Source organism: Pyrus communis, chromosome 4 (genome assembly GCF_963583255.1).
Source record: "Pyrus communis chromosome 4, drPyrComm1.1, whole genome shotgun sequence".
NCBI classification, from domain to species: Eukaryota; Viridiplantae; Streptophyta; class Magnoliopsida; order Rosales; family Rosaceae; genus Pyrus; species Pyrus communis.
This window is the reverse complement of record NC_084806.1, coordinates 12,800,983-12,819,069: the sequence shown is the minus strand read 5'-3', so window position 1 is coordinate 12,819,069 and position 18,087 is coordinate 12,800,983. Positions and strand designations below refer to the sequence as shown.

The window sequence follows — 18,087 nt, the reverse complement described above, 5'->3', positions numbered from 1 at the left end:
TATGTATCGATTGTATTAATAATATACACAAATATATCCACATTTTAAAAAGTGCATGTACCTACATTGATGTAAAAGATGGAGTACCAAGAACTTGCCTTTTTGCTGCTGCTTAAGATGTTTAGACCTATTTACAAGGTGCATGATATTTAAGTAAAGAAATTATAGAGAAACAAATTGATTTGATTTTATACGGAAAGATGAAACAAACAAAGGAGAAAGGTTGGTATATACCTAAAAACCAGCCTCACAATTATCTTGTTGACAAGTGTCTCTGAGACTCTGACCCTCCCTAATAATGTAGGACTTTGGTCAACTTTCCTAATTTTAGGATGAGGAACTTGGATTTGGAAAACTGGACCACAAGTCAACTATAAAAACAGGTAAAACCGTCCAACTTGCTGATAAGTGACAGCTGATACAAGTATCACAAGTTCACTACTAAATATCAATGGAATATATAAATTAAAAGAAATTGTAGCAATGATGTATCAATTTTAATCAAATTGGAAAAATGATCTTTTAATTAAAAATTCATCATTAGTGATTTCTTAACTTATCAAAACGTGCAGATATGGTCTTTTTCGTCAATTCCGTTATAACTTTCGTCAAAATAAGTCACGTGTCATGCACATAAAGCTAAATCAAGGGACGAATATGAAAAACTAAATGAAAAAAATTGCAGTAATGGTCTCTCAACTTTAATTCAATTAGATAAATGGTCCCTCAACTTTAACTCAATTGTAACAATAGTCCTCAACTTTAATCCAATTGTAGCAATGATCCTTTCAACATGAGTCATTTTGATGAAATTTTGATGGAGTTAACGAAAAATATCATAGTTGCACTTTTTAATGAGTTAAGAGACCAATGGTCATGAATTTTTAATTGAGAGACCATTGCTCCAATTAGATTAAAGTTGAGAGACCATTACTACAATTTTTTCTATAAACTAAACACTAGCCGCTAAAATATCAATGTAATATATAAACTAAATATCAATTGAACGTATATAAATAAATAAAAAATAAATAAATAAAACCTAGCCATTGAAGAGAAAAACAGAGAAAAGATACCTAGGATACGGACTTTTGCCTTTGGTTTTGGTTGACGGCAATTTCTCTTGGCCTTTCTTAGCTCTCTTTATTTTATTCTCATTTTTAATCATTTTTATGTGTGGCAGTTCTTTTGCTCTATTTAAAATAGTCTATAGCGTCTATAACTTATGACTTAAACTTATTTTAGCAACGGTTATTGTTCAGAGTTCAAGTGTACACATGATAAAAGACTATAAAGATGAAGCTTGATATTTGTTAGAGGTAACTCATAGCAATGTTTCTTTACTAATGATTACAATACCATTATAGGGTGGTGCAATTTTTTCTCATGGTGTCTTTATGGTAAATCAGCAATATGCAAAGTTTAGTCCTCGTGGGTGTTATCTCACGTTGGTCAGATGCGGTCCTTCGTGGCTGAGAATTTGAATTATAAACATGATAAGTTTGTAATAATAAAATTATGTAGTATTTCTTTTCACATATGTGAATTTTTTTATTTTTTATGTCAAAGGATAAATTTATTTCCGACGCCACTAATTACAAAACAAACAGTCCAGATAGAAGAGAAGTACAGAAATAAGATGGACCATAAAACACAAAATGGCCCAAAGACAGTTTTGGAGCCCAGCATATAGAAAAAAAACAAACAAAAAACCCCCCAACACAGCTACAGTCCTTGTAGCCATCACCGCCGCCGCATACTTCTCGCTCCACTCCACAAGCAACCCGATTAGTCGCCCCCTTCAATGTCCTGCAATCACACCAACACAAACCCCAAATCTGATTAAGAGATAAGTTGTAGCATCCTTCCGAGACCACCACAACAACGATCGCCGCCGCATATTTAAGAAGCTACAGACTCTGTAGCTAAAGGAAGACCACGAGAAGACAAATCTCACGGCCAACATCGCCTACAAAGGCGAATGGGGGGAAGGACCAACTCGGGCCAACAAAGGTGGTGGTGTGAACACCAGAGCCGAAGCTCTACACACCCTCCCAAGATTGCGCAACGAATCGCGCAGAAAATAGACGGCAATCGATCGAAATTGTAGATGGTTGGAAAGATGATCGAACCCAGTGATGAAAATGATGGAGAGGGATATGGAGGAAACGGGTGACGTGGAATTGGGTTAAAGATGGTAGAATCAAAAGGAAAATAGGGCAGCATAGTGATGATGGCAAGAGGAAAATAACCAAACAGGAACAGGGAAGATAAGCAAGCAAACAACAAGAAGAAAAGGAAAAGAAAAAAAAAAATACAGAGGAGAACCATGGGACTACCACCGACCCTAGCCACAGCTAGAGCCGGCGGCAACGTGAATCTTCAAAGACTGGATGCACTCACACAAAGGTGAGAAGGACTCTCACAGACAGACAAAGAGAGAGGCTCTCACAAACGAAGAGAAAAGAGAAACGAGAAAAGACGTGTAATGTACACTACTTTATTTCCACATATGCGATTTTTCGTTGTTGATCATTCATAATAAAATCTTATTTGATCTAAAAAAAATCAATGAATATATGTGTCTGATTGTATTATTTTCATTGCTATAATTGTCAAATTCTTCCTGAAACGTTTGTTTACGCAAATACGCTCTAATCTAGTAAATCTCAGTATTTTGAAATACTAGAGCCCTCTTTTTATTTCTTAATTTTGTGATTCAGTTAAACATCATCCTTTTTTCATTAAGATACAAAACATTTTCCTTTTACAAAGAATCTTCATGACGTTTCCCAAAAAAAAAAAAAAAAAAAAAAAAAAAAAAAAGAGGGAAAGAATCTTCATGACAGCTAGAGCCCTCTTGTGTAATAATTGGTTGATGAATTGTAGGTTGAGAAGTGTGATTGTTAATACCAAGAAGTGAATGGTGACTGGTGATTGGTAAACCATAATGCCGAATGCGATGGCCACAGGCCACCGACTCTGCATCTTTTTTCTGCTAAAAGTAGAGAAAGCAAATTACGGAAAGGGATTTCGTCTCGTTTTTGTCTTAATTAGCATTCCTAACTTTTAATCTCAACCATATTAAAAATAATAATTTTAAGTAGTGGATTGTAGGTCATTCTACGTTCTACTACGATTTGAATCTAAAGTTTTTTTCTTTTCCTATTGTAGATCGGTATAGAATATCACTTATAATAAAAATAATTCGTATTTTTTATTTAAAAATAATTAAGGTAGAAAAAAAAAATTAAACAAGCATTCTTACCATTAATTGAAATGAAAATCTAAATTATTTTCCTTAATGTTTCCCATTAAGGTAGCACAGCTAGTTTGAAAATATTCTGATATTGTGTAGGCCGGTAGGTGATTTCCAAAGATCTCAAACATTCTCTAGGTATCAAAATTGGTGGGCGTTTGTTTGGCACCAGCACTTGTCATAAAAGTTAAGCACAGCTGCATACAACTCGATATTTCCCATCCTGCCCACTTGGAAACAGATGATCTTAATGCTAGCGACTTGCAACAAAACCATGGTGGGATTAAAAATATTATTGTATTATATCAACTGCCAAAGTGCTAATTGTATATAAATTTTGCGGGAGAGGATCCTCTCCGGACCCAAACCCACCGGATCCTCCGGATCTTCCTTTTTCTTCTTTCTTCTCTGCAGATTTTCATCACCCTCATCCATTTTTCCCAGCTGAAACACTATTTCCAGTCAACTCTCCAAACTCTACAAATCTGCCCCCTCCTTATGCTTCTTCAAATTTTGGGAGCATAATCTCTTTAACTCCTCCACTTATGAAGATTTCAGTTCTTCTTCCATTATTATCCTCCGTGTATATATAGGCTGTGTTTTGAATCGGATGACTGGAAATTGTGTTTCAGCTGGAAAAAATGGACGAGGATGATGAAAATCTGCGGAGAAAAAAGAAGAAGAAGGAGGATCCGGTGGGTTTGGGTCCGGAGAGGATCCTCCCCCAAATTTTGCGGATCTTTTCTAACTTTAGGGCCCCAACTTTACAGGTTCTCCAGATCATTGACCTAACACATATGTAGGGTTTGACTACCCCAGCCCAATGAGAGTGGAGCACGTGCCCTACATGCCACGCTAGCTGCTAATGGTGAGCTGGTACAATTGGAATAGGATCCTCTCCATATTCATATTATGTATCATACGGTTATAAATAATTTGAATATTTTTATTTAAAATTAAACATAAATACTATTTGACAAAAATTGATCGTATAATGTATGATGAACGATTAAGATGTGAGGATCCATAACGAAGTGGATCCTGAGAGGAACCTCTTCCGGTACAATTTTCCTATTTTCTTGTTATTGGTGGTAGGTTCAGTTAAAAGGTAAAGTTTTTTTTGGTAAAAAATTAAAAGGTAAAGTTATTCATACAATCATTACACACTTTTCTCAATTTTTAGCTGTTAGATAGAATAAATTGAAGAATATCAATGATCAATAATAAAAATATGTGAGAGGTAAATATAGGTGTTTAAATAGCACTATCCTTACGATGTTAGAAAACCTTCACTAAATTGAGACATAGGTCAAATTTTTATTAAAGCAAATGTTTAAAGCACTCTAATTTACAGAAAATAATTCAGCAAGCATACTGTGTTAATTAATTAAGAGGTGTGATATCCACACACCACTTTTTACTTCTCACCCACCCTTTTAATTTTCGGCCATCGGAATTGGATAAATTGAAAAATATCAACACACATAAATAATTAAGGGATGTGTGAGAAGTAAAAATGGGTGTGTGAATAGCACACCCCTTAATTAAATCTATTGTACTAATTAAAGAATGAGGATGCATTCTAAAACTAATTTGGCAATATGGAGAGTAACACAACTTACTTATACACCTATGCAATTTTTAGGTGTGTCGAGAACACGATCTGTTACACGAGTCATAATATACAAGTGGTTGGATACTTGAAAAAAATAATATCCAAACTACTTGCATTATGACCTTGGTGTACTAGGCAATGGTCTCGGCATACTGAAAATTTATCCATGCAATGTCCATCCTCTCAACAACGTGCGGTTCATTCTCAACACGTCCCCTCACGTGTGTCGAATTTTAAACCTAGCAAGTGAACAACACAAAGGGGGTGATGTGGAACACGTATAGTCATTAGGCTTCACACGTGCAACAACCTGCTCTGATAACATAAATAAAGTAGTTCCACCATTAAACCAATTGAAAATATGGAAAAATCAAACTTATAAGTTCATACAAAATCTCTCATCTCATTAATGTAAAATTCACTCTCCACACTAATTACTTGGCTTAATCCGCATTTGCTGGTTGTATTTAAATTCTGCACCCGTCAATCCTAAAACCCTAACCGATAAAAGGATCCCTAGTAGGGAGGGGTGTGCTCTGGTCAATGGATTTATGTACGTGCTACGAGTGAGACCACGTATGGGTCCCACAGCGCACTCAGAGATTCCTTCCCTCCATCCTTCGTTCCTTCATTCCCTCTCCCTCTGTGTCACATTCGCCACCTTATATAATACCCAGTCCACCATGTGTGTCATTGCAAGCTAGCGCTAATTAAGCATTTTAACCACCAATTTTCTCCACTATACCTCTCTGATGCAAACCCATTTGCTTCACTAGCTAGCATGCAAACCATATCTTACGAATCTATACAACCTATACCATAAACGCTAAACAAAAACCTACTTACGCATCATTGCCACAATTAGCAATATCAGCCAAACTTGATCAGCTCTTAATTAAGCTTCACTTAATTAGCTGTCTCTAATTAGCCTCAAGTGTTTTTTCTTAGGTAAAATGGGCAACGCGGATTATGAGTGCCCGCACCGTGTTGAAATTCCTCCTTCCAAGCCATTTTTCAAGGCTCTGAAATCATCTCTGAAAGAAACTTTCTTTCCCGATGACCCTTTCAGGCAATTTAAGAACCAACCCACGTCTAGAAAACTTGTTCTGGGATTGCAACACTTTGTGCCAATCCTCGAATGGGCTCCTAGCTACACTTTTGACTTCTTCAAATCTGATCTCATTGCTGGAATCACCATTGCCAGTCTTGCAGTTCCTCAAGGGATCAGCTATGCAAATTTAGCCAACTTGCCCCCAATTATTGGCCTATGTAAGTCCAGAAAAATTATGAGTTATCACACGTATTATATAAATTTATGTCATATAGAATAATATTTTCTTGTTACACCAATGCTTTTGTTGTCAAACTATTAATCTGCTCGGTCATGCATTCAAGAACGAGCTAGCAAGATCAGTGTTCTAGTTTCACAGTAACAACAAAAGTACTTTACGGTGGAATCTTGTTTGCAAAAATGTCATTTTTATTTTCTTTTTGGAAAAATGAATGCAGATTCGAGCTTTGTGCCTCCATTGGTGTATGCCATGCTTGGAAGCTCAAAGGATTTGGCCGTGGGTACTGTAGCGGTTGCATCCCTTCTCATATCTTCCATGTTGGGGAAGGTTGTTAGCCCTACTGAGAACCCTAAGCTCTATGTTCAGTTGGCTCTCACGTCTACCTTCTTTGCTGGAGCTTTCCAGGCTTCTCTTGGCTTCTTAAGGTATGTTATTTAATATGCTGCCAATTTATGTTCGTACTAAATTTTGATATAAATAAATAAAATAAAAAACAATCAAGAAGCAACCCTCTGAAACGAACTATATGTGTATTTGCAGACTTGGGTCTGTCGTGGACTTTCTGTCTCATGCAACAATAGTGGGTTTCATGGGTGGAGCAGCCACTGTTGTATGTCTTCAGCAGCTTAAAGGGGTACTAGGGTTGATTCATTTCACTCATGAGACAGATGTTGTATCCGTCATGAAATCTATATTTTCCCAAATGCATGAGGTATACAATTCTCTTTTTAATCTATTCTAATTTTTTCCAAATATTGCACGAGGTATACAATTCTCTTTTTAATCTAATCCAATCTAGCTAATGCTTTACCACTTCCACATATTTTGTCGCTTTTTTTACATATGCCTTTTTGGACATTATTATTAATACAGACCCTTTATGCAAAGGGATTCTTATTTTTGAAAAAATTGGGGATTAGGTGTGGGACCCACTCCACATCGAATTTCAATGATCCAAATCGTCTATTTTGTAAGTCTCGATTCATAGATCATCCTTGCAAAATTCAATTCAATCCGAAACCATTTGCCTATTTAATTATCAAGATCAAATTTCATTGTTTCTTACATAACAAAATATTCGTTTATTTCTTTGAACCCAATTAGATGTTTTAAATATTTCTGATTTGGCTAATATTTTGCAATGATGATCTATGAGGTACAACTTGAAAACTAGACCGTTCAGATCGTTAAAATTCAATGTGGTGTGAATCCCACAACTAATCCCCATTTTTATTTAAAAAAAAAAAAAAAAAAAAAAAAATCTCTTCCCTTAAAAAGCTTCCATTATCAATATTACATAATGGAGGTAATAATGGATGTAAATTATGTTGCAGTGGAGGTGGGAAAGCGCTGTGCTGGGATGCTGTTTCCTCTTCTTTCTCTTGCTCACAAGATACTTTGTAAGTATATACCACGTACCTATCTGAGATACATACAATCCATTATTCCAAGCTCAACCTTTAACTATAAGATAAGGAATTATTTTCACGTAAAAACTTTTGATGCATGTCGTTTACTAGCTTGTTACTGTAAAAACTAATTAATAAAGAGTAATGTTACACTTAATTATCAGTTACCATCTTTTTGTACCATCTCTTTAATAAAGATGAGCTTTATTTTTGTTAGAGAGATGGTACAAATGATGATACAAATAGATATTAAAAATAACACTTTCTATTAATAAAACGTCACCAGAAGCACCAACACGAGTTATATAATCACTCCAGTTTTTTCATCAAGGGTGATGCGCACACCCCTTTTTTTTATTTTTTTTTATTTAACCTTTCACACACTCTTTGTTATCTTATTTTTGTCATTTGATTATTTTCAATTCATTTGATCTGAACGAACGAAAATTGAGAGAGGTGTGTGAAAAGTAAAAATGAGTGGATGGCACCACCCCTTCATGAACCATATATCTTAAGTTGCAAAAAGGTTCATTGAACCAAAAGACTAACGCTTTCAAGCATGATTCTTGTTAATTTTAACAATATTTACAACCGGTGGATTGCCCTGGTTGATAAGACATTCATCTTTAACTCAATGTGTTTCAAATTTAAAATATCCCCTCCCTTTAATTTAGATTAGAACAATAATATTGTTTAAAAAATACTAACATATTGTGAATATGGACCACATATTCAAATAACAATCGATACTTAATTACCAATTCAGATTCACAGTTTGATAAACATCATTATATAATTTCCTAGAAGGATACAACCATTAATATAACTCATATACTAAACTTTAATACTGTAGAGTTGAGGCAAAAAGATATTCAAGAAGCCAAAATTTATTTTTGAGGTCCTGAACTTTGGATTTATACCTTTGGGATGGAGATGGTCTTACAACCTAAATATCGATCGAAAACTTCATTTAATTATGATTTACGAAAAAGAAGTGGAAAGAAAAACTCATTGTCATATGTAAACCAAAAGCTTTTTATCCAATTTTTTGTTTAGAAAATATATGTAGATGTGTAATATAAATATAGGAGGATGAAAAATATTGAGGGCCTTTCAGAAATTGAAGGCCCAGTACAATTATCAGTATTTGTACTAATGATGATGATCGATGCTTATTCGTGCCCATGACAATTAGAGCAAGAGAAAACCGGCTTTCTTCTGGATAAACGCAATGATGCCACTGTGCTCTCTGATCTTGGGAAGTCTTCTAGTTTTCCTAACCCACGCTGAAAATCATGGCGTTCAAGTAGTAAGCATTTCACTCTCTCTCTCTCTCTCACTCTCTCTCCCAACATATATACACGTTATACAATATTACATCACATAATAACATTTTATTTGATTAATTTGTATGGTATGCTAATTAGGTCCTTTGTTTTTTGCAGATTGGACACCTTAAAAAAGGGTTGAACCCGCCATCCATGTCTGAGTTGGCTTTTGGGTCGCCATATCTTTCAACAGCCATTAAAACTGGGATTATCACTGGGGTCATAGGCCTTGCTGTAAGTCCCTGCATTCCTCAAATTTTACTTGCCACTCACTAATTGTATCTCAAACATGCCTGTACTGTTTGGCACTCAATTAATATAACGAGGGCTTAGGCTAACATTGCTAGAGCTGATGGTGAATGTGCAGGAAGGAGTAGCCGTCGGAAGAAGTTTTGCCTCGTTGAAGAACTACCACATTGACGGTAACAAAGAAATGATCGCCTTCGGGATGATGAACATTGCAGGCTCTTGCACTTCTTGCTACTTGACCGCCGGTACATACCATTTCCATGCCATACCTAGCTTCACTATATATGTGAAGGGAATTGCGCTCTTGTGTGTTTGAATGTCGGTTCACAGTCTGATAGTATAAACTAGGAACACAAATCTAGCAACACATAAGTTTTTAATCAAACGCGTATACTATTATCTAGTAATCTTGGTCAGGTTCACTAATCATACGTTTTGTTACGACTGTGATTACTTGCAGGGCCATTTTCACGAACTGCGGTGAACTTCAATGCAGGATGCAAAACTGCAGTCTCCAACATTGTAATGGCGACTGCAGTGATGATCGCACTGTTGTTTTTGACGCCATTGTTCCATTACACTCCACTTGTGGTGCTCTCCGCCATTATAATGGCTGCCATGCTCGGCCTCATAGATTACGAAGCCATGATCCATCTCTGGAAAGTAGACAAGGTGGATTGCATGGTGTGCCTGAGTGCATACTTCGGTGTTGTCTTTGGCAGTGTTGAGATCGGCCTAGTCATTGCAGTAAGTAGAGCATTGGAAGGGTTTTCTTTTTCTTGTGTTACAAGAAATGGTTGCTTCGACATTTCTGATCACACAACGTTTATGTATTTGCAGGTTACAGTTTCATTGCTAAGGGTGCTGCTATTCGTAGCGAGGCCACGGACTTTCATTTTAGGCAACATTCCAAACTCATCGATTTATAGAAGCATCGATCAGTACCCGGTTGCGAACAATATTCCAGGAGTTCTCATTCTTCAAATTGATGCACCAATCTACTTTGCTAATGCAAACTACTTAAGGGAAAGGTAAATAAACTTCTTAAGATAGATATCGATTCATGAAAACGACGTAGTTAGCATAATAGAGTTTTAAACTGTGCTCAAAATCTGGTTCACAGGATCTCAAGATGGATATACGAGGAGGAAGACAAGATAAAATCTTCTGGAGAAACAAGCTTACACTACGTTATACTAGACATTGGCAGTAAGTGATCAATCTGCAAGAGTCGCAAATTAACATTTACGATCTCCGGCGTTAAGCTTTATTATGAGTCTAATGCTAAAATTAAAATCAAATTACAGCTGTTGGAAGCATCGATACGAGCGGGATCACCATGCTTGAAGAGGTCCAGAAAAACGTTGACAGTAAGGGTCTCAAGGTATGACATTATGGTAGACTAGTTCTGCAAGCTGTTCGATAGTTAAGTTCATAGTTTTGCTTGATCATGTGCTTATACTTATGTTTTAATCTTTCTTTTGATCTATCAGCTTGTAATAGCAAACCCCCGAAGCGAGGTGATCAAGAAGCTCGAGAAGTCCAAGTTCATCGAGAAAATTGGTCAGGAATGGATCTACCTTACAGTGGCAGAGGCTGTATCGGCATGTAACTTCATGCTGCACACCTGCAAGCCGAATCCCGGAGAAATAGATACAAACAGACAAGATGGCAATGTTTAATCTATGATGACCCAATGGATGAAAGTTTTTAGGACTAAAGAGCTCCGACCTCAACGATCGGTGGTTTTGACAGAGAGAATTACTGTACACACCGAGCATAATTGATCCGCATGTTTGGAGGAAGGAGGGTTTTCTTGCAGATGAAGACATAGCTAGGGTGCTTATTAAGTATTAAGCTTATGTTTCATTGTTGTTGTGATACACAAAATTAAGCGATTATGAAGAAAGCAGATGATAGTTGAGGCCAGGCTTCTATATTAATCAAGCCTGAGGGCCTTATGTGCAGATCGTTTAACGGTGTAATAATCCCTTATCAATGAAGCTTCATTTATAAATCAAGGTAGTTTTGCACTAACACCAGCAAAGACACATTTTACAAAACTTCAGCTGTAAATCGTAGGCAAGATAACACAGAAACTTGTGTAAGCTTCTCAACAAACACAGCAGTTCAAGTTCAAGCCATACAATCTGAAGGGGAACAAAATAAGAAAAATCATTGGAACAAAATAAGAAAGTGTCACTTTCAAGCAATCTCAAGGTAATGCAAAAAGAAGCGTCACAACTCGTGCTCATGAACTATGCATCTATCAAGATATTTGAACCATGGTGTAACTCACATTAGAATAATAAAAGGACCATACATAGAGCATTCATACAGGGCAGCAAAGATGCACGAAACCTATTCAACAGTTACACTGCTATTTGGACAATTACAAATAGAATCAGTTCGGTAGTACCTAATTTCAAGTTTTCGGTTTCATACATAAGCAGCAGACAGAGTGTAAATATTGGAAACAATCCAACTTAATTCAAGGGCCAAACTACTCCTTGCTCTGGAAAAACAGGCTAACAACTTCACAGTAATGGATCTCTCCGCAAAACACAATCACTCAAAACAAAAAGGCTTTAAAATTTTAGAAAGAGACAAAACCTTGAGTAAGCGCATGTTATGATTATAGAAAGCACCTTCTTGCAAATAAGCAGGGCCAAAGAAAACCTTGCAAACTGAGTCAACGCAAAAGACTGTCGCCAGTGCTGTCCGCTCTTTAGAATACACGATCTCTCACTATAATGGGCCTGAGACTTTCCTCCAACAAATTGCAAATAAAGGAACTTATGAATTGGACTGTTTGAATAGGCGCGGAATCAATTCATGGGCACCGATGTCTAACTCCTCCGGATCCCTGAAAGAAACAGAGACATTAGATTCCCTAGCTCCAAAACACCACCGTTGATGTGATCAAATATTCTAACAGATATGAAATGAAAAAAACAAAAAAAATATTCTAACAGATAGGTTTTGTACATTAGGTTAGTTGGACATTATTATAACAAATATTAAGTGAGCAACCACACTGAGCCTGCTTACCTGAAAATTTCCTACAAGCCTCCTGAAACTTATAAAGTAAAAAAAAAAAACAAAAACAAAAACCCACCTCCCACTATTATTTTTCACATCCATATGTTCAAACTTTCCATTTATTCATTCTCTTAAAAGCAAAGTGGACAATACTTCAATGGGCTTGCACATTGAAGAGAGAAACTAACATTAGAACTCCAAGGTGGTAATAAAAGATAACCTAAAGCTTCAGCTTCAAGGTGGTTCGAAATGCAACCACCAAATATAACTTAAGTAGCACATGACGGGTTATGAAACTTCAGACTTTGCAATACATTCTTGGTAATTTAAATAATAAAATTAAAAGTCATCCATACTTGAGCTCGTATTTAGTTACAAATTGGCACTTCCTCATAAACAGATTGTGTGTGTGTGTGTGTGTGTGTGAGAGAGAGAGAGAGAGAGACCCGCACAATGTCTGGCCCAGTTCACTAGAACTAGAAATAAACCACAGCTTCCGCAGGAAAGGGGTCTCAAATTGCACAAAGAAACCATCATGTTGCCCGTGTTTCCATTTCCTTGATCCTTGACCTTTCCAAACCTGCAAAAAGTATTTGATCAATAAAATTCTTTGTTAACAACAGAAACCTTTTATTGAATCAGTCAATACTCCGCCCTAGATTTAGATCACCTGCGAATGAAAGTTGGATTTAGCAAATTGGAACCAGAGAGAGCTAGTGACATCTGATCTGAAACAGACCAATCAACTACTTTTTCTTTTTTTGTTTTTCTGAGACATACCAATAAGTAATTAAAACACTTGTAGTCTTGCACACACACACACACACACCTACACCCCACACAAAGATACAGAGACTTAGGCACATGTAACACACACATATGGCACGAACAAGTCACGACTTATGATAAATGCTCATTAAATTCCTTCTTTTTTTAGTTTAAGAAGAAAATGCTCATTAATTCCTTAACTATAAATAACTCAAGAAGGTAACAATTGAAAATGCATGACAAATGCTCCATGGTACATTGCAAAAGCATCTATGAGCAGCTTTTTCTTGGACCTTTGCAAGCACCCAAATTCAAATTGAAACATGTTAAGATTTCCCTACGTGCTTATCATCTAAAGAAAGTTCTCCATCATGTCACACAATGACCCTTAATAATTGTCTTCCCAACAGAATCAAATTTATACCCGGTGTAAATACAAATGAAGTGAAAAATGTACCTGTGGATATGACATGATACTTTTGGGAGTCACCAAGCAAGCTGCTCTGGAGAAAGAATCCTCAGCATACTGCCTAAGAAATGAAAAACAACTACCATGTGTATGGGGTGATTCAAAGGCCTGGAATAACGGGCAAGCATTGATTAGTTAAACAAAAAATTCACCTGTTAGTATGGATAACAGTAGCAGAATGATGGCTCACAGCTCAAAAAGAACATACTTAATGCAATAAATCGTTTTATCATAACAGCCAAAAAGTGGTCATAGGACCAAAAATGCCTACTTTTCAACCAATCAGAAAAGGGATACTTTGAAAAAAAATGAAAGCTTTAAATTTAATACCTTATCAATATTCACAGCTGGAGCATATTTCTCGGTGTCTGTTGTTTCCTTCTCTAGGAGAAAGTAAACTCTAGCCTCCACTTTAGAAGTTTCATGCCATGATTTTACAGCTGACTCCATTGTGTCAACAAGGAAAGAAAACAATTCTTCCCAACATTCTTCAGATCCAGGCTTCACAGACTGCAAAGAGAAAGAGTGACTTAATTATTAGGACTGACTGACTGAAACAGTCCAAGTGCAGGTGATCTTAAGTCTTTAGATAAGCTTCTGGAACTCAGTGTGTTAAACCTTCAGGGGGCTAAGAATGCTTCTACATATAATATATGAAAGTTGGCAAGTCGCACCATTCAGGGGAAGAAAGATAAAGCAGATTGAAACAAGAATAATGTATATAAATGACTGAGCAATTATATTTCTCACTCACGCACAAAGATAATAGAAGGCATCAAAATGAGAATAATAATGTACAGTGTTTTCTGAAAATCACGAATCCTTGAGAAATACACTCACCATTTCAGATTTCAGTTTATCTAAATGCATCGCCATATCAACATTGGATCTCATTTTCTCCACCTCTTCTGCACGTGTTTTATCTCTCACCAACTGATAAATCCTTTTTATCTTTCTTGATACTTCTGTGCTTTGCGAGTTATATTGCAAAGCTGTTTGGAAAGCAGCCAAAGCCTACATGTGATGAACAGTAGGATATCAGTAGCAGAAAACCAATTTTGTGTGATCTTGTCCAGAAGGCCATAAAATTGGGATGAGTGAAAGAACTTCTGGACATACATCATCATATTGTTCCATGGCCTCTAATACGCAACCTTTCCTGAAATATCCCTGAAGATGCATACAAAGATTCTTTTAAAGGAAGAAATAACAAAAATCAAGACTTTTGGATTTCTAAAAGTAAAAGCTTGTTGAAGAAAAATAGGATTTTAGAAAAGATACGATAAGATAACAGTACCTTCTCCCACTGGTGGTTCAATTTAATTGTTGTCTCCGCATCAGCAAGGGCTTTGCTAAGCTTAACCAATTGAAGAAATGCTGCAGCACGGTTGCTGGCCAACAATGGAACAACAAAATGAAAGGAGATGCATCAGTATCCTTGCAATGATTGTTACACGAGAAAGTTCAGCCAAGACAGTGTATCCTTGGAAATGTTAATTTTTCATTACTCATATGCTACTTCATATGGAAAACTTCAGTGTTTGAATTAAGATCCCTTAAATAACAGTAAACAGAAAAAACAACCCTAGCTTATAAACAAAATAATGAAAAATATACATAAAGAAAGTCGACCAATAATCATTCAGTGATTATGAAAGCAGCAGGCTACCGAACTATTCAAAAACCATTACAAGATTACCCTAAGCTTTCTCTAACATCTTTCACGGATCAACCCTTTGTTTTAACAAATAGTATAAACACTATGCATGTGGTAGCACTTGAAGCAGGAAAAATACATAATAGACCCTGAAACAATTGTAGCATTTGACATAATGGACCAGATTTTCTTTTCACATTTACTTGGATATAAAGAGACCATAGTCACACTTTGACATCCTGAATGTGGTACCAAAGTAGATATTCTTGCCCCAACAAGGTTTTGTTTTCAAATTTATATCCCAGTTTTTATTCCTAATGGCCTTGCTTTCTTCTATAAATTCCATATTTCATAAGACCCAAGAATATTTTTCCACACAAATAAGTGAAACGCTAACCAAAATCTAAAATTCTCTACCGAAACAATACCATTTTTTAGTTCAAATAATCCATAAGTTTTAATGCCACTCAAGCACAGGAAAGCTGAGGCTTCTATTCCAGCCTGCTGATGTCATCATCTCATCTCATCTTATATCAACTAAAAAATTTCATCTACCATAAGTCTTTGTTTCTATTGGATTCTATCTCATCGTATCACATTCTGTTCTGCTATATTTGGGAACCACCATCAATACCTCGGTGTAGGTCCGGGTTAATCCTTTGTTCCACAGTCTAGGGCTATTTACAACCATCCAATTAAGAATTCTCAGATGTGCTAGCAAGTGCATCAAAGATGCAATCATCGATTCGCCCGAGAGGCCACAATTACCGCAAGCAAACATATTAATCATGAGGAACGCATTTTTGCTATGTTACTAATACTTGTACGGTTATGCAGACATTTTCGGTTACAAAATCTATATCTTGTCCACCAAAGTCGCTGAAATTCTTCTGGTAACATATGAAAGGAATTCATTCTGTATCTGAATACCACAACTTTTGTTAATCAAAATAACGAACAACAAACTCGTATATCAACTCCGAACCTCATGTAACTTCGAAGTTCATACAGATTACAAAATTCTGGGGGAATTCAAAAGAGCATACATATACAAAATGAATAATAGAACATTCATCTGGTTTCTACATAAACAAAGTACACAACTTCAAGCAGGTGGCCCTTTACCACAGTAGTGGAAAGGAGTTGAACTCTTGCATGACGGCGTGGGTTCAAACCCCGTCGGTGGCTAATCTAACATCTAATTTAACAAAAGTCTATCGTTTGACAAAAAAAAAAAAAGTACACATCTTCAAATTCCTACAAGTATTAAAATCATACCATTACCCAAAAATGCAACAAAAATAATCCAAATTCAACAAAAACCCATGTGAACAAGTCAAATAACTACATAACCAACCAATCAAAATGCATATCAAATTCAAAACGACAAAATCCCAATAAATAAATAAACAAATTTTTTTTTTTTAAAAAGAAGGAAATTTGAGGTGGTTAATGAATGTACCTATAGAGAGTGGGGTTATTGGGGTCTTTCTTGATGGCCTGAGTGTAGAGCGCAGCGGCTTTGAGGTAGTTCCCTGCTTTGTACTGCTCATTTCCTTTATCTTTGAGAGACTCAGCTCCTCCACCTCCAGACGATGCGCCCGCCCTACCTGATCCTCCCCCCTCTGCTTCCGCCATTCTTATATGCTTCTACTGACTGTCACTGCTCACTGGGGTTTATGAATTACCGCAAGTAAAGCTCCTCTCTCCTGCGATTAAACCCCTCGTTGGTTCCTCTGGTACGTTTCAAGAACCGTGATTCCGACCGATGGTTTCACCTGGACTTCAAAAGTGAAAATGGGTCGGGCTGTTTTGTCCGGCTTGGGTTTAAACCGCTTCATGTCTAATTGGGTCAGAAAGATTTTTCGAATTTAAAAGGGCTCGGCCCAAATATATTCACACTTGGAAAATTAGGGTTAGGTTCGCGTTGTTCAAGTTTAGCTCAACCTTACATTGAACCCTTTTTTTTTGTTTTATGGAAACAACTTTACATTGATTAACCTATTTTGCAACATTTAAGGGATTTGAATCTTCTCCGAGGCAACCGGTCAGATCCTCCTGACATCCGACCAGTGTTAGTAAACCGTTAGATTTTTATCCAATGGCTGCAATTATTATAACTTTTAGAGGATCTTCTGTTTGTAGCCGTTGAATAAAAATTCAATGGTCCACTAACACTGGTCAGGAGGATCCCGACCAGTTGCCTTAGAGAGGATTCAAATCCACATTTAAGAACTTGTTTTAGAATAGTTAAATACATTTAGAAGTTCTTTTACAATTAAATCTTGAGTTTGGGATTTCAAATTTAGAGTTTAAGGTTTGTGGTTGCAGCATTCACAACCCGAGCTCAAGTTTTAAGCTACATACGAGGTACACAACTCGGGCGCACAGTATAAATACGAGTTCAGGTTATAGGATCTAGGGTATACGACCTGAGTTTGAATTATAAATCTCATATTTGATTCTAAACATAGTAATATTGCAATAGGAGATTTTAAATTTCATCGTCATCCCTAAATCTACCTTACTTTTCCTCATTGCCATTTCATATTTAAAAGAGAAGGTATGTTGCTTAGCTACATTATTGGAGTTGATAGATTCTATAAGATGAGCTTAATTAGTATAATTCAAGTGATATTGGTACTTTCTCTACCTCCCTTTTTACCTTTTAAATCCATCACAATTCTATTTTTCTCATGACATTCACAATTGTATATTTGCTAACTTCGCTCTGTGTGTTTCCGAGTTTTATGTCTTCAAGATTATTACTTGTCTCATATTATGACTTGGATTATCTTCGCCCATCCTCAACAAGTTTCCACTTGCAAATTAGTGGGTTTAAATTATTCACCATTTTAATCAAAAGAAAAACCAATTCCAAAAGAAAACATAAATCAAAAGAAAGCATGTTTGAATGGACCATGCAACTACGCGCTGTATCCTTCTAATTTTTTAAATCCACCTGCTCTGTCGTGTGACTTTGATATCTTCCTTGAGGC

General features: G+C 36.3%; 2 protein-coding genes across 3 annotated transcripts; one reads left to right on the top strand and one right to left on the bottom strand.

Moving 5' to 3' along the window:
• Nucleotides 1-5,827: 5,827 nt before the first annotated feature.
• LOC137730462 (sulfate transporter 3.1-like) lies at nt 5,828-11,099 on the top strand. Its single transcript, XM_068469451.1, has 12 exons — nt 5,828-6,143; nt 6,384-6,591; nt 6,707-6,878; nt 7,501-7,566; nt 8,771-8,884; nt 9,021-9,137; nt 9,271-9,397; nt 9,613-9,899; nt 9,993-10,183; nt 10,276-10,361; nt 10,460-10,536; nt 10,646-11,099. The coding sequence occupies exons 1-12, from the start codon at nt 5,828-5,830 to the stop codon at nt 10,832-10,834; spliced, it is 1,950 nt and encodes a 649-aa protein (XP_068325552.1). The 3' UTR covers nt 10,835-11,099.
• Nucleotides 11,100-11,532: 433 nt separating this feature from the next.
• On the bottom strand, nt 11,533-16,860 carry LOC137732222 (U-box domain-containing protein 70-like). 2 transcript variants are annotated; one of them, XM_068471522.1, is made up of 8 exons: nt 16,551-16,860; nt 14,729-14,822; nt 14,551-14,601; nt 14,272-14,445; nt 13,762-13,941; nt 13,420-13,539; nt 12,641-12,774; nt 11,533-12,018 (listed from the first exon to the last, which is right to left on the bottom strand). In XM_068471522.1, exons 1-8 carry the CDS (start codon nt 16,724-16,726, stop codon nt 11,949-11,951), a joined length of 999 nt encoding a protein of 332 aa, XP_068327623.1. In that variant the 5' UTR covers nt 16,727-16,860; the 3' UTR covers nt 11,533-11,948. The 2 variants fall into 2 exon arrangements, with proteins under 2 accessions (XP_068327623.1, XP_068327624.1); XM_068471523.1 differs by having other exon boundaries at nt 12,647-12,774.
• Nucleotides 16,861-18,087: the final 1,227 nt, after the last annotated feature.